The following is a 16,914-nucleotide window of genomic DNA, read 5'->3' as shown; positions in this document are numbered from 1 at the left end:
ACCGGAAGTCTGTCTTTTTTAATGCGATTCAGCACAGTAAAGCCTTCATGCTGGCAGCTGGTCTTGAAATGTGTTCCGTTAATGAAGAGTTCACGCTGTTAAACTCTCAAAGTGAATAAGTCGACCACCGTTTTTTTGGGGGGTGGGAGGCTTTTTGTTGTCGAACTGAAAGCGACCTCGTCAAAGAATGAAAGTGATAACCGGAAGTGGTTGCAAGACAACACTGGTAAAAGGAGGAGGGTCGCTGATGGTCTGACGTGTTGTGTGCAGCGTGGCTGGAAGTCAAGTTTGTTTTGGTTTTACAACAGTTTGTCGTCAACTTTTAAAAGACAACCGCTTTGACGCTCAGGTGAGTTAAAGTCACATTTTCCCTCACAGGTCCGCGGAATTCCCCATTAGTAGCGCGCTAGCTAAACTAGTTGGCTAGCTTGAAGTGCGATTGATTTCCTCCTAGCGAAGTCTAAAAAGAAACTAAAAGTTAAACTTTTGAGCAGTTTTGCTGTAAAAAAAAAACCGTGTAAGTCGTAAATCGTGGCAGAGTTGGCTGACATCAGTTAAACTTTGTAAACGGACCCCGCTCGACTTTACCGAGTTTTAAAATATCCGCCCGCCCGCTGCTGAAAATATGCACTAAACGAACGCCCATTACTATTACCAATCATACACCGATGACTTTATACTAACAATACATTTATCTTATTTTAATGACCACCAATTGCAGAGGAGTCACACTTTAATGTGCTGCAATACGTCCAAAAGTAGAACGAAAAGAACACGGAAGACAAACGTTGGCAAGTTTGACTGACAGTTTGCTTTGTGAACACAAAGATTCGAACGTGAAACGTTCAGGTTAGTTTAGTACATTTCATAACGACGGCGTTGCTGTACGCAAGATTAACGACACATTATTTCCTTCCTCTTCTTTTTCTTATGACGATTGTGTTAGGGGTGGTCCGAAAATACCCGAGTAAAGTGCGATTGCAATGCAAATATTTAAATAACGCTTTTTGTGCCGAAACAACTTTCGTTTGTGCCGTTAACATTTTTAAGTTATTCTACAGACTCCCAAAATGCAACACGGAACGACAGAGGATGTCTTTCATACCGACAGCCATCAGACTGTATAATGCATATGTTCCTTCTTGACTGCACTTAAATGTAGAATATATGTATCATATATTTATATTATTCACTAATAATGCTGTATAGTATTTATTGTCTATTGTGAGCGAACTGTGGTGCTGAATTTCCCCCAGTGATCAATAAAGTACTTTCTATTCTATTCTAGGGCTGCAACTAACGATTAATTAGATAATCGATTAATCTGTCGATTATTACTTCGATTAATAATCGGATAAAAGAGACAAACTAAATTTCTATCCTTTCCAGTATTTTATTGGAAAAAAACAGCATACTGGCACCATTCTTATTTTGATTATTGTTTCTCAGCTGTTTGTACATGTTGCAGTTTATAAAAAAATAAATAAATTGCCTCTGCGTAGATCCAACGAATCGATGACTATATTAATCGCCACCAATTTTATAATCGATTTTAATCTATTAGTTTTTGCAGCCCTATTCTACAATACATGTTCTATCTAGTGATGTCATCAAGCCACCCTCTTTTAAAAATCTCCCCAAAAGTGTTCCATTCGTTTGTGCTGCAAAATTGTTTGGTCTAACTCGGGGGTCAGCCACAGGCGGCTCTTTAGCAGCGGCCTGGTGGCTCCGTGGAGCTTATTCAAAAATGTATAGACATGGGGGAAAAAAATGTGGTGAAAAATATGTTTTTTGTTGTAATATGGTTTCTGTAGGAGGACAAACACGACACAAACCTTCCTCATTGTTAGAAAGCCCACTGTTTGTGTGTTTGCTTCACTGATGAGAGTATTTGGCGAGTGACGTTTTCTCCTACTAATTTCACCATTGTGTGGACTGTGACTCAATAGTTTCAGGGTGCGTACGGGTGCTTAAAAACCTTGAAAATGCTTGGATTTGAATGTTGTGTTTTCAATGTTTGAAAAATGCTTGAGTTTTGGGTGAATTGATTGATTGAATTGATTGATTGAAACTTTTATTAGTAGATTGCACAGTACAGTACATATTCCGTACAATTGACCACGAAATGGTAACACCCGAATAAGTTTTTCAACTTGTTTAAGTCGGGGTCCACGTTAATCAATTCATGGTGAGGTGCTTGGAAATGTTCATCATATTTCTCAGCAGTCTGACTCGATAGGCTAATTATAAAATGGAAAAAAAAAAAAAAAGTTTCCTTAAAAATGAAAGCTACATGCTTGATCTGATCTGTTGGCGTTGCACGAGCCCTTACATTAGGTTGTTGTATACGGCTCTGTGTCGCCCCCAAAAGGACAGTGGTGCATCGGTCCATTATGCCGGGAGGTTGTCGTTTGAATGCACTTTGGATGGAAAATTATAAATACAAACTTTGCATAAAACGTGGATCAAATCCGCGTGTAGCCTGCTGCAAAGTATGCAAAAAGGAAATCCAGCTTTTTGCAATGGGAGAGTCGGCTCTCTCGAGTCATATGAAAGGTAAGCCACAGAGATTATTAGCCCTACAAGTTAACTAATGTTAGCTAAAGTTCTGTTTTCTAACCTTTTGGTACAAACCCCGTTTCCATATGAGTTGGGAAATTGTGTTAGATGTAAATATACACGGAATATAATGATTTGCAAATCCTTTTCAACCCATATTCAATTGAATGCACTACAACGACAAGATATTTGATGTTCATACTCATAAACTTTTTTTTTTTTTTTGCAAATAATAATTAACTTAGAATTTCATGGCTGCAACGCGTGCCAAAGTAGTTGGTAAAGGGCATGTTCACCACTGTGTTACATGGCCTTTCCTTTTAACAACACTCAGTAAACGTTTGGGAACTGAGGAGACATTTTTTTAAGCTTCTCAGGTGGAATTATTTCCCATTCTTGCTTGATGTACAGCTTAAGTTGTTCAACAGTCCGGGGGTCTCCGTTGTGGTATTTTAGGCTTCATAATGCGCCACACATTTTCAATGGGGGACAGGTCTGGACTACAGGCAGGCCAGTCTAGTACCCGCACTCTTTTACTATGAAGCCACGTTGATGTAACACGTGGCTTGGCATTGTCTTGCTGAAATTAGCAGGGGCGTCCATGGTAACGTTGCTTGGATGGCAACATATGTTGCTCCAAAACCTGTATGTACCTTTCAGCATTAATGGCGCCTTCACAGATGTGTAAGTTACCCATGGCTTGGGCACTAATACACCCCCATACCATCACACATGCTGGCTTTTCAACTTGGCGCCTATAACAATCCGGATGGTTCTTTTCCTCTTTGGTCCGGAGGACACGACGTCCACAGTTTCCAAAAACAATTTGAAATGTGGACTCGTCAGACCACAGAACACTTTTCCACTTTGCATCAGTCCATCTTAGATGAGCTCAGGCCCAGCGAAACCGACGGCGTTTCTGGGTTTTGTTGATAAAAGGTTTTCACCTTGCATAGGAGAGTTTTAAAGGCCTACTGAAACCCACTACTACCGACCACGCAGTCTGATAGTTTATATATCAATGATGAAATCTTAACATTATAACACATGCCAATACGGCCGGGTTAACTTATAAAGTGACATTTTAAATTTGCCGCTAAACTTCCGGTTCGAAACGCCTCTGCGGATGACGTATGCGCGTGACGTAGCCCGGCGAACACGGGTATGCCTTCCACATTGAAGCCGATATGAAAAAGCTCTGTTTTCATTTCATAATTCCACAGTATTCTGGACATCTGTGTTCGTGAATCTGTTTCAATCATGTTCATTGCATTATGGAGAAGGAAGCCAAGCAAGCAAAGAAGAAAGTTGTCGGTGCGAAATGGACGTATTTTTCGAACGTAGTCAGCCACAACAGTACACAGCCGGCGCTTCTTTGTTTACATTCCCGAAAGATGCAGTCAAGATGGAAGAACTCGGATAACAGAGACTCTAACCAGGAGGACTTTTGATTTGGATACACAGACGCCTGTAGAGAACTGGGACAACACAGACTCTTACCAGGATTACTTTGATTTGGATGACAAAGACGCAGACGTGCTACTGTGAGTATGCAGCTTTGGCTTTTTTTTGCGTATGTACGTAACTTTTTTTAAATATATAAGCTTTATGAACCTTGGGTTAGGTGAACGGTCTTTTGGGCTGAGTGATTGTGTGTGTTGATCATGTGTTTGAATTGTATTGGCGTGTTCTATGGAGCTAGGAGCTAGCAGAGGAGCTAGGAGCTAGCATAACAAACACGCAGGTGTTATTATGCAGGATTAATTTGTGGCATATTAAATATAAGCCTGGTTGTGTTGTGGCTAATAGAGTATATATATGTCTTGTGTTTATTTACTGTTGTAGTCATTCCCAGCTGAATATCAGGTACCGTGAGTATGCAGCCTTGGCTGCTAAACATTCGATAACTTGACCGTATGTGCGCGTCACGTACGTAACTTTTTAAAAATATATAAGCTTTATGAACCTTGGGTTAGGTAAACTGTCTTTTGGGCTGAGTGATTGTGTGTGTTGATCAGGTGTTTGAATTGTATTGGCGTGTTCTATGGAGCTAGGAGCTAGCAGAGGAGCTAGGAGCTAGCATAACAAACACGCAGGTGTTTTTATGCAGGATTAATTTGTGGCATATTAAATATAAGCCTGGTTGTGTTGTGGCTAATAGAGTATATATATGTCTTGTGTTTATTTACTGTTGTAGTCATTCCCAGCTGAATATCAGGTCACCCTCGGGTCTCACAGCATCTTCCCTATCTGAATAGCTTCAACTCCCCACTAGTCCTTCACTTGCACTTTACTCATCCACAAATCTTTCATCCTCGCTCAAATTAATGGGGAAATTGTCGCTTTCTCGGTCCGAATCTCTCTCACTTCATGCGGCCATCATTGTAAACAATAGGGAACTTTGCATATATGTTCAACTGACTACGTCACGCTACTTCCGGTAGGTGCAAGCCTTTTTTTTATCAGATACCAAAAGTTGCAATCTTTATCGTCGTTGTTCTATACTAAATCCTTTCAGCAAAAATATGGCAATATCGCGAAATGATCAAGTATGACACATAGAATAGATCTGCTATCCCCGTTTAAATAAAAAAAATTCATTTCAGTAGGCCTTTAACTTGCACTTACAGATGTAGCGACCAACTGTAGTTACTGACAGTGGGTTTCTGAAGTGTTCCTGAGCCCATGTGGTGATATCCTTTACACGCTGATGTCGCTTGTTGATGCAGTAGAGCCAGAGGGATCGAAGGTCACGGGCTTAGCTGCTTAAGTGCAGTGATTTCTCCAGATTCTCTGAACCCTTTGATGATATTACAGACCGTAGATGGTGAAATCCCTAAATTCCTTGCAATAGCTGGTTGAGAAAGGTTTTTCTTAAACTGTTCAACAATTTGCTCACACATTTGTTGACAAAGTGGTGACCCTCGCCCCATCCTTGTTTGTGAATGACTGAGCATTTCATGGAATCTACTTTTATACCCAATCATGGCACCCACCTGTTCCCAATTTGCCTGTTCACCTGTGGGATGTTCCAAATAAGTGTTTGATGAGCATTCCTCAACTTTATCAGTATTTATTGCCACATTTCCCAACTTCTTTGTCACGTGTTGCTGGCATCAAATTCTAAAGTTAATGATTATTTGCAAAAAAAAAAAAAGGTTTATCAGTTTGAACATCAAATATGTTGTCTTTGTAGCATATTCAACTGAATATGGGTTGAAAATGATTTGCAAATCATTGTATTCCGTTTATATTTACATCTAACACAATTTCCCAACTCATATGGAAACAGGGTTTGTACAATAACCGAAATAAAACGATTAATAGACGGCGCAATGTGTATGCAAATTCTGTAGCATGTGACAGTGAAACGGATGAGTGGGTGTATGAGTGAAAAAAAGACAGTCTACTAGAAGTTTAGGATATGTCTTCATGGTTACTACTTTTTTTCTGACGCAGCGTTAATCAGTAATCACTAAATTCAACCAAAGAAAGTAAAGCATATGACTTGCGCGGACGGAGTCACATAATTGGCCAATATAACATAATCCGCTGATAAACGCAAAATAATATTAGGGAAATCAACATAAATGTGACTGAAATGCTGTCGTTTTGAGGAGAAAGAACATTTGTTTGGGGAAATAATGTTTCCGGGAACACTCATTCACCCCCGAAACACGGCCTGAACTAATCGATGTCGAGACGGTCACTTGAAACAATGGCTAAACAACGAAGCAAAAGATAGCGAGAACAATCCATACACCCACAACACATCTCACCTGCTTGTGTTGTTGTGAACGACATCATGGATGTAAGATCAATGTACAAACAGGAGGACTGCGCTCTCTTTTGTTTTTGTTTTTTTTATTGTAATTAAGACACATTTGGAAAAAAATATTTTGACACAAAAAGCACACACTCTACTGCAGGGCTATTCAACTACATAACTACATAAGGAAGAGGGCCGCAGTCTCAAGAGTCCAATGGCTCAGGGGCCGTAAATCCAATCTTGGATGTTTCGTCAATTCGTTTATTGCAAAGTTGGTTTTCACACTGCACTGTCAATAAACTAATTATTCCGCCCTCACTACTCGTTTCCAGCGTGTGCAGCTAGACCGATGCTTAACAGAATGAAGAAACAGAAGTTCCAGAAGTTTGGATTGATGATACTTCTTTTGAATTATTTTCCTCACTCAGTTTTATTTCTTTACGCATCTTTTTTTAGGTTACTGAAAATATGAACAATACTAAAGTATTTTGTGTATATTACACAAATAAAGTCTAATGTATCTTATACATAAAATAAAAATAGAATGTTTAGTGTTAATCCATTCACACAATAAACAACATATATTTACGCATATAGAAATTAAACATTCACAGCACAATTAAACCTAAGGTGTAGCTTTATCGCCCTCTACTGGTCAAATTCAGGTCTACATGTATTAAACAAGGTTTGACCGCCATAATTAAACAGACAAAAACAATTTCAATACATTCATACTTTGTTTTCCAGTTGCTGTTAAAGGCCTACTGAAATGAATTTTTTTTTATTTAAACGGGAATAGCAGATCCATTCTATGTGTCATACTTGATCATTTCGCAATATTGCCAAATTTTTGCTGAAAGGCTTTAGTAGAGAAAATCGACGATAAAGTTCGCAACCACAGGAGGTAATATTCCTCACAATTTTCCTTTGTTTACAATGGAGCGAGAGAGATTTGGAGCGACAAAGTGACGATTACCCCATTAATTTGAGCGAGGATTAAAGATTTGTGGATGAGGAACGTTAGAGTGAAGAACTAGAGGCAGTGCAGGACGTAGCTTTTTTTGCTCTGACCGTAACTTAGGTACAAGCTGGCTCATTGGATTCCACACTCTCTCCTTTTTCTATTGTGGATCACGGATTTGTATTTTAAACCACCTCGTATAATATATCCTCTTGAAAATGAGAGTCTAGGTCGCGAAATGGACATTCAAAGTGACTTTTATCTCCACGACAATACATCGGTGACACACTTAGTTACTGAGCTAACGTGATAGCATCGTTCTCAAATGCAGATAGAAACAAAATACATAAATCCCTGACTGGAAGGATAGACAGAAGATCAACAATACTATTAAACCATGTACATGTAACAAAAACGGTTAATAATTCTCAGCCTGTTAAAGCTTAACAATGCTGTTGCTAACGACGCTAAGGCTAATTTAGCAACTTAGCAACCGGACCTCACAGGGCTATGATAAAAACATTAGCGCTCCACCTACGCCAGCCAGCCCTCATCTGCCCATCAACAGCCGTGCTCACCTGCGTTCCAGCGATCGACGGCGCGACGAAGGACTTCATCCGTGTGTTTGGCGGCTAGCATCGGCTAGGCGTCTGCTAAGCCGCTAATACACCGATCGATCCCACCTACAGCTTTCTTCTTTGCAGCCTCCATTGTTCATTAAACACATTGCAAAAGATTCACCAACACAGATGTCCAGAATACTGTGGAATTATGAAATGAAAACAGAGCTTGTTGTATAGGATTCTCCCGGCTCCGAATACTTCCCTTGTCCTCGTGACGTCACACGCATACGTCAGCATAATAAAACGTTTTTAACAGGAAGTGTGGCGGGAAATTTAGAATTGCACTTTATAAGTTAACCCGGCCGTATTGGCATGTGTTGCAATGTTAAGATTTCATCATTGATATATAAACTATCAGACTGTGTGGTCGGTAGTAGTGGCTTTCAGTAGGCCTTTAAAAGTCAGCTTTTTGCGATTTATTTAGATTTTTTTCTGGGTCGACAGTGCTATCTTCTTCTACTCACTCTACTGTTGCTTCATTGTGACACAAATGCTTCGCTGCGGGGCGGCGGGAGTACTGCTTACATGAGCAGCCCTAGTTTGAATGGTTTCATCAAGCCTACTTAGGTGATGTTTGGCAGGCCAAATTAAAACCTTTGGCCGGCCGCATGTGGCCCGCCAGTTGAATAGGCCTGCTCTATGGCGGTAAAATAGGTGTAAAAACAGAATTAAAACGGAAAAACTTAATTTTATTGTTGTTTTATATTGCTATTGTTATTTAGATGTATTGTTAATACTATTATTATTATTTTACTTATGGTGTATTTGTTTATCTGTCTTTTTAAAACTATATTTAAAGTCGAGTTTTGGTGGTATGATAAGAATGTTTTCAAATTAACGAATAATCGTGTAATTGATTATTTTTGCCATAATGGTCCAGCCCGAGGTGGGTGCGTTCCACTACGTAAAGGTTAGAAAAGGAGGAAGCATGCGAGAGAAGTGTGTCCATGATGGGTAAGAGGAATTGTTTTATTCGGACATTTCATCAAAATCCGTCCATAATTTTTGAGTTATGTTGCTAACAAACAGACAAACCAACCCTGGCGAAAACATAACCTCTTTGGCGGAGGTAATCAAGTCTGCATACCGCAAAGCAAATCACCATGTTCGTCTCGAGCGTTACCAAGCCGACGAAGAGCGGGTCACCGCGTATCGCCGCAGAGGTAAAGCTGCTACTGCTCACTGAATACGAGAGGCTTTGTGATAAAACTTTCACTTGGAAAATATATTTGATACCAGCGAAGAGGAATATCAATTTGTGAGGTATTTACATTATTAAAAGTAGTCAGATAACTTTTCTGAGAAAAAGCATCTTAAAATAGGATATCGAAAGGGACAAGCGGTAGAAAATGGATTGGATTGGATTGGATATAAAAATATGTCCGCTGTAGAGGGCCCTGCTTCTCAGAAAATAAAAGTTTAACATTATTGTTACACTGGATGTTTACATGGTCATTTTAAAGACACAGTGGCTGTTTCCGCACAATTCTTTGCACTTAAAAATACCTTTTTGTAGTAATAAATAGGATGATTTAATTTAAGCATTATGTTTGTGCTGAATTACAGTGAATGTGTTTATCCTAAACATTCCTGCCACTTCATTTTACACACTGCTGCATTTTCACCCTGCCTTTTTTTTGGGACAATACCACAATAATATCGTACAGCGGCCTTAATATCGTGACAATATAGTACTATGAGATTTTGAAATGTTACATCCATAATAATAACACATTGATAACGAAAACTATACCAGTTGGACAAAATTTGCAGCACAAATGTAGCACAAACGAACAGGACAAGTGTGGATATTTTTCACTGTGTGTGTGTGGTGGGGGGGTCTGGTTATAAAAAATAAAATGTATATAACCAAAAAAATTATAATCGACAAACATATTTTGCAGCACAAACAAATGGGGCAAGTTTGGAGAGTTTTTGACAACGTAGGGGGACTGGATGACATCCCGAGTCAGAAGAATGACTTTAAAACTGGAATGACAGTGTTATTTTAATATTTGCAATGATTAGGGGGGCCAACTTCACACAGGTTCCAAACATTGTTTGTGTCGAAACAAATGTTGGTATCGGTATCAAATTAATACTTGCATGATGCCGTCAAATTTTCAGTTTTGCCTATATTACCCAGAAAATGTTTGTTACGCGTGTATTTTATTTTAACCGAGTGACTTTATTTGTCGCTTTCCCGCCCAGGTGCCATGAGCAACGAGCTCAACGTGCCCATGGGGTCCCCGGCCCCGGGGGCCTCGGAGCGTGCCCCAGACGGCGGGGGAATGGACTACAGGGACTGGGTGCGGCGCAGCTACCTGGAGCTGGTGAGCTCCAACCATCACTCGGTGCAGGCGCTCTCCTGGAGGAAGCTCTACCTCAGCCGGGCCAAGCTCAAAGCCTCCAGCCGGACCTCGGCGCTCCTCTCGGGCTTCGCCATGGTCAGTCGTCTTCAATTACCTTTTTATTCAACTTTATTTTATTGCATAAAGCACCATGGAGCTTTTCCCCCAATGCTGTTCACTGTAAAACATTTATTGTCATGCTCAGCCTTTGGTGAAATACCTCAAATAATAGCCCGTAAAAAAAACCCCTAAAAGTGGCTATTTCTAATACTATAAAGACTATAAAAACATTCTTCTCACAGCCAAACACATTTTAAAGTCAATATTTTTTTACTATAACATGTCAGGTCTTGTTAAAGCATCTTGCTGCTGGAAAATGTGGAGTAACTTGACTTCACAGTGGATTCCCAGCTGCAGTATTCTGATTTTCCCCGTGCAGGTTGCGCCATCAAACTTTTTGTGTGTTACCATTAAAACTGATAACAATATAGTATATAGTGGGGTAGTCACGATACCAGAATACTATAGGAATGTCCATGAAATTTGGATACTTATTTGATACCACAATTAAAAAATTAAAAAAACAACTGAACTGAAAAGAACAGCAGTGTTTTATAGTAAATATATGTATATATAAAACAATAATGTGCTCGATAAATATGCTAATAAATAATATTAACAGCAGTGGTGTGCAGCCTGTAAGTATATAAAACAAACAATATAGTTCTTAATATTCTTTCTTTACGTGGTAGCGTGACATCATGTCATTTGTAATGAAAACAGAAATATAAAAAAAGACAAATATGTAGGTTTTTATTACTTATTGGTATCAACATTTATCAGCATATTCTCTCTTAACTTAATGCCCTTTTGCTCTATTTTGTACATCACTTTAAAATTTATAAATTCAATATATATTTTTAAATACAATATGTTTGCATACCAAAATATGTTTGTTTCTTTACATACAATACCTGTTGTAAGTTTGCACACTTAACTCTTAAAATGTTATAATCCATACCATGTATTTTGGTTTACCCATAAAAAAATGTACAGCTATGAGAATTGATATAATAAAAGGCCACTAGGGGGCAGTATCTCACTGCAAGCACCAGAGTATGGTCAACTAGGGTTCTGACCATCTTCTCAATGTTATGGTCAAAAGGCATTCAGGACTTTGCCATCCAGCTGCAGACACTCAAAGTCGCACCCACTCTAAATTGCGCCCACAGAGTGACAACAAACATTTATTTAGGTAGAAATATCACAGGACAACATTACAAAACATCTTTGACAGAGCATGATAGGCAAGTTTTTGTTGTTAGACCGGATGTGAAGCGTAGCGCTATTATTTTGAAGCCCACATAAACAACATTACCCAGTCTGCTTACTTTCATCTACGAAACATTAATCGTCTTCGCCCATCCCTTACCCCACATACTGCTGCCATACTAGTCCATAGCCCGGTCACCTCTCGCCTGGACTACTGCAACTCTCTCCTGTTTGGTCTCCCTCACAAGTCACTTCACAAACTTCAGCTTCTCCAGAACTCTGCAGCCCGGATAATCACCAGAACCCCTTCAATCCAGCACATCAGCCCTGTTCTGCAGCAACTCTGACTATTAGGGATGATGTTCGAAACCGGTTCTCCTGATTGTTCGATAAGAAAATAACCGATTCCATGGATTCGAATCCCTTTTTGAGAACCGGTTCCCGTTATCAAAGATACTATACAGTATTTTTGCGACCGTATTAAAAGGCTTCGTGTCAGTTACGGGTGCTATTTCTGTATTTAACACATAAATAAGGCGGAGCGTATTTTGGGGCGCAGGCATGGTTAAACATACGCTAGCTTAAAACATAGGCTAGCATGCATTCTAGCCTCTAGAATAGAACCCAGGTCACCTACCTAGGTTCCATTCTAGAGGCTAATCGTTCCTAAACATAGGCTAGCATGCATTCTAGCCTCTAGAATGGAACCTAGGTCACCTACCTAGGTTCCATTCTAGAGGCTAATCTTTCCTGTGATAAAATGGCAACCAAGGTAATCAAAAAGGTCAACCAACGAACGAGATTTCTCTATGGAATCTCCTCTCTTGTCAACAAAAGCACCATGAAGATTCTAGCGGGAACTCTCATTCAACCCTTTTTCGATTACGCATGCACCTCCTGGTACCCTAGCACCTCCAAAACCCTCAAATCTAGACTCCAATCCATCCATCTCACTGTCCCTTTGTATTTAAACTGTCCACCATGTGTGCCTGAGCTTTCAGCCACTCTGCCCCACATCTTTGGAACTCTTTACCACCAGACCTTCGTAACTTATACTCAATATCCCTCTTCAAATCAAGACTCAAAGCACACCTATTCCTGACTGCTTATTCAACGTAATCGTCTTATCTTCTCTATCTTTGTTGTTGTTGTTGTTTTTATCCAATTTGATTTTATTGTTTTGATTTTGTACGGTGTCCTTGAGTGCCCAGAAAGGCGCCTTATAAATAAAATGTATTATTTTTGTTATTATTGGTGGTGGAAGTTTGAAAAATGGCCAATTAATTTTGAATGGGGAAAAATGCCTCGGAAAACCTGGAATTCTGGGAATTTTTGGAATTTGTCAAGGGAAAGCCCGCGATTCCCAAATAGGCTGAACAGTTTGAAGTTGGAACGGTTTGAATCGGGTGAAAAATGTGGAAGGTAGAACGCGCCAAAATCTGGAGAAGAAAACAAGAAGAAAAATAAAAAGTAAGTAATAAATAGATGAATTTTGGTGCAGAAAACCATATGATACAATAAATCAGGGGTGTCCAAAGTGCGGCCTGGGGGCCATTTGCGGCCCGCAGGTCATTTTTTAACGGCCCCACTGCACATTTTAAAAATACGATTGAAAAAAAAAAAAAAACATTAAAAGTGGTATTTAAATAGCAAAAAGGTGAAATGTAACAAGAACATGTAGCAATGTTTACTCTAATCACACAAAGCTGCCATGTAGGCTGTTTCTTTCTTTAAAAAATAATAATGAATCAAAATCAATGTCATTATGAATTATTGACCTATTCAAGGCTCCAATTACGTCACATTAAATATTTTGAGATATTTTTTGGGGAAAATGTTGCATATTTTGTATTTGCCATGTAAAAAAACGAGCTGTTTTTTTTAAAGAAGGGCCTAAAACGAACAAACAAAAAACATGAACAACAATAAAACTTATAATTGACAGATAGATCTGAAGTTGATCTCGAGATTATTGTGTTAAAAGTAAACAGTAAAAGAAATAAAAAAATTATAATTTATTTTTTAACACTTTAATGAGTAGGACCCTTTTGGATCCCCTTCAATTTTAGTGTGATTAGTTTTTAAGTGTCATTGCTCAAAAAATAATAATGAATTAAAATCAATGGTGTTATGAGTTATTGACCTTTTTAAGGCTCCAATTATTATATAATCTCAAATATCCCACTTAAAAAATTTTATTGGGTGAAAATATTGCATATTTTGTGTGTTTTTTTCATTTAAAAAAAAAGGTCTTCTTTGACAAAAGAGCATACAATTTAAATCTTTAAAAAATGTTATATTGACAGATAGACCTAATGTTGATCTAGAGCAGGGGTCACCAACCTTTTTGAAACCAAGAGCTACTTCTTGGGTACTGATTAATGCGAAGGGCTACCAGTTTGATACACACTTAAATAAATTGCCAGAAATAGCCAATTTGCTCAATTTACCTTTAACTCTATGTTATTATTAATAATTAATGATATTTACACTTAATTGAACGGTTTAAAAGAGGAGAAAACACGAAAAAAATAACAATTAAATTTTGAAACATAGTTTATCTTCAATTTCGACTCTTTAAAATTCAAAATACAACCGAAAAAAAGAAGAGAAAAACTAGCTAATTCGAATCTTTTTGAAAAAATTTAAAAAATAATTTATGGAACATCATTAGTAATTTTTCCTGATTAAGATTCATTTTAGAATTTTGATGACATGTTTTGAATAGGTTAAGAGCCAATCTGCACTTTGTTAGAATATATAACAAATTGGACCAAGCTATATTTCTAACAAAGACAAATCCTTATTTCTTCTAGATTTTCCAGAACAAAATTTTTAAAAGAAATTCAAAACACTTTGAAATAACATTTAAATTTGATTCTACAGATTTTCTAGATTTGCCAGAATAATTTTTTTGAATTTTAATCATAATAAGTTTGAAGAAATATTTCACAAATATTCTTCGTCGAAAAAACAGAAGCTAAAATGAAGAATTAAATTAAAATGTATTTATTATTCTTTACAATAATAAAAAAAAAAATTACTTAAACATTGATTTAAATTGTCAGAAAAGAATAGGAAGGAATTTAAAAGGTAAAAAGGTATATGTGTTTAAAAATCCTAAAATCATTTTTAAGGTTGTATTTTTTCTCTAAAATTGTCTTTCTGAAAGTTATAAGAAGCAAAGTAAAAAAATTAATGAATTTATTTAAACAAGTGAAGACCAAGTCTTTAAAATATTTTCTTGGATTTTCAAATTCTATTTGAGTTTTGTCTCTCTTAGAATTAAAAATGTCGGGCAAAGCGAGACCAGCTTGCTAGTAAATAAATAAAATTAACAAAATAGAGGCAGCTCACTGGTAAGTGCTGCTATTTGAGCTATTTTTGGAACAGGCCAGCGGGCTACTCATCTGGGGCCGTACTTATCAAGCTTCTTAGAGTGCCATTTTACACTTAAGTCCTGAGAATTTGCGAAATTTAGTCCTACTCTCAAACTTAAGAATAAAAGCTTTTTATCAACGTTCTTAAGTCTAAGAATCACTCCTACTCTCCACGATATTTAAGAGACCTTCAGAGGTGTCTTAAGTGGTTAGGAGTTGCCAGCAGGGGAAGGTACTGAGGCGAGAGAGACGTGCGCGAACGTTCAGGGAACGGAACAATGTTTGGTTTTTTTTGATGACGAGCAGCTGATCAAACTGTATCGTTTAGACAGAGCGTATATTATTTTTGTCACAGATTTAATACTTTTCGATTCCTTGTTGATTTCTGCATGTGTCTGCAGTGGGCTAGTATATATAGAGCCACCCACACCAGTTTCAAATTAGTTGCCTAATTAATGAATTGGAAAGAAAATGTTATGACAGTAGCGTATGTGTGTGGCCGTGAGGTGAGTGACGTCAGTGAGTGTGTGGGCGATAGAAGAGAGGGAGCGGTAGCGTGAGTGCGGGCGGGGACTAGTTTGTTTTGTATTATTTTGTAGTTTATTGTCAAAATATACACTCCCATTGTCCACTTAAATATTTCCAAGATATTTCTTTATTCTTAGACAACGGATTCCCTTCCGTGATTGGTCATTTCTATGGACACAGAAATGACGTCACCTAAAATTCCGTTTACGGCACATAGTAATGTCGTAATTCAGCTCTGAGTGTGACACTTAAGATTCAGTCCTACACTACGCTGAAAGTGTGAGTAAGACGCTTGATAACTAACTTTTAAGTGCAGCTTTCAGCGAATAATTTATTTACTCTTAAGTCAACTCTTAGCAGACTTCTTAGGAGTAATTCTAAGAAGCTTGATAAGTACGGCCCCAAGTCTTTAAAATATTTTCTTGGATTTTCAAATTCTATTTGAGTTTTGTCTCTCTTAGAATTAAAAATGTCGGGCAAAGCGAGACCAGCTTGCTAGTAAATAAATACAATTAAAAAAATAGAGGTAGCTCACTGGTAAGTGCTGCTATTTGAGCTATTTTTGGAACAGGCCAGCGGGCTACTCATCTGGTCCTTACGGGCTACCTGGTGCCCGCGGGCACCGCGTTGGTGACCCCTGATCTAGAGATTTAAAAACTTTAATAATAATACTGAATAATGACACATTTTTCATATTTTTTGGACCAAAACCCTTTGGGGTCCCCGGGATCAAGCCTGAGTGGAAGCCTAAATGTATATTTTTTATACATATATTGTATTGGTTTTTAAAATAAAAAATATCAAAATGGCCCCTGCTAGCTTTGATTTTTCAATGTGCGGCCCTCAGTGGAAAAAGTTTGGACACCCCTGCAATAAATACATGTTTTATGATAGTCTCAGTAATGGAATAGATTTTTTTTCTATTTCCTGTGGTTTTTTTTGGTGTTAATATTGAGTGCTTAGCAGCTAAGAGTGTTAAAATGGAGTTATGTCATTGAGGTTTTATGACGGTGACAGTTTGAGGCTGGGACAGACCATTTCATTGCCAGGATTTTCCCTGGTAAAAGTGTCTAGGTGTGTGTGCTTTGCAGGTGGCCATGGTGGAGGTGCAACTGGAGATGGACTACCGCTACCCGCTGGCGCTCCTCATCGCCTTCAGCGTGTGCACCACGGTGCTGGTGGCGGTGCACCTGTTTGCGCTCCTCATCAGCACGTGCATCCTGCCCAACGTGGAGGCGGTCAGCAACATCCACAACCTCAACTCGGTCAGCGAGTCGCCGCACGAGCGCATGCACCACTACATCGAACTGGCCTGGGGCTTCTCCACGGCGCTGGGCATCCTCCTCTTCCTTGCCGAGGTGGTGCTCCTCTGCTGGATCAAGTTCCTGCCCGTCAAAACCACGCCGGCGCCCGCCGCCTCGGACACGGGGAACAAGGGCTGGCAGGCGGCGTTGGCCTCCACCATCATCAT

At 38.7% G+C, this 16,914-nt stretch overlaps 1 protein-coding gene across 1 annotated transcript in view; it reads left to right on the top strand.

Moving 5' to 3' along the window:
- The window catches only part of orai2 (ORAI calcium release-activated calcium modulator 2), a 17,765-nt gene continuing 851 nt past the window's right edge, over positions 1-16,914 (top strand). Inside the window, exons 1-3 of the mRNA XM_062046544.1 lie at positions 1-349; positions 10,124-10,359; positions 16,535-16,914. The exon at positions 16,535-16,914 is cut by the window's right edge and continues 851 nt beyond it. Of these exons, the coding sequence (XP_061902528.1) occupies positions 10,129-10,359; positions 16,535-16,914 (611 nt within the window). The 5' untranslated portion in view covers positions 1-349; positions 10,124-10,128. The remainder of the gene's footprint in view (positions 350-10,123; positions 10,360-16,534) is intronic.

Source organism: Entelurus aequoreus, linkage group LG05 (assembly GCF_033978785.1).
Source record: "Entelurus aequoreus isolate RoL-2023_Sb linkage group LG05, RoL_Eaeq_v1.1, whole genome shotgun sequence".
Lineage (NCBI taxonomy): Eukaryota > Metazoa > Chordata > Actinopteri > Syngnathiformes > Syngnathidae > Entelurus > Entelurus aequoreus.
This window is presented reverse-complemented; position numbering and strand designations above follow the sequence as displayed.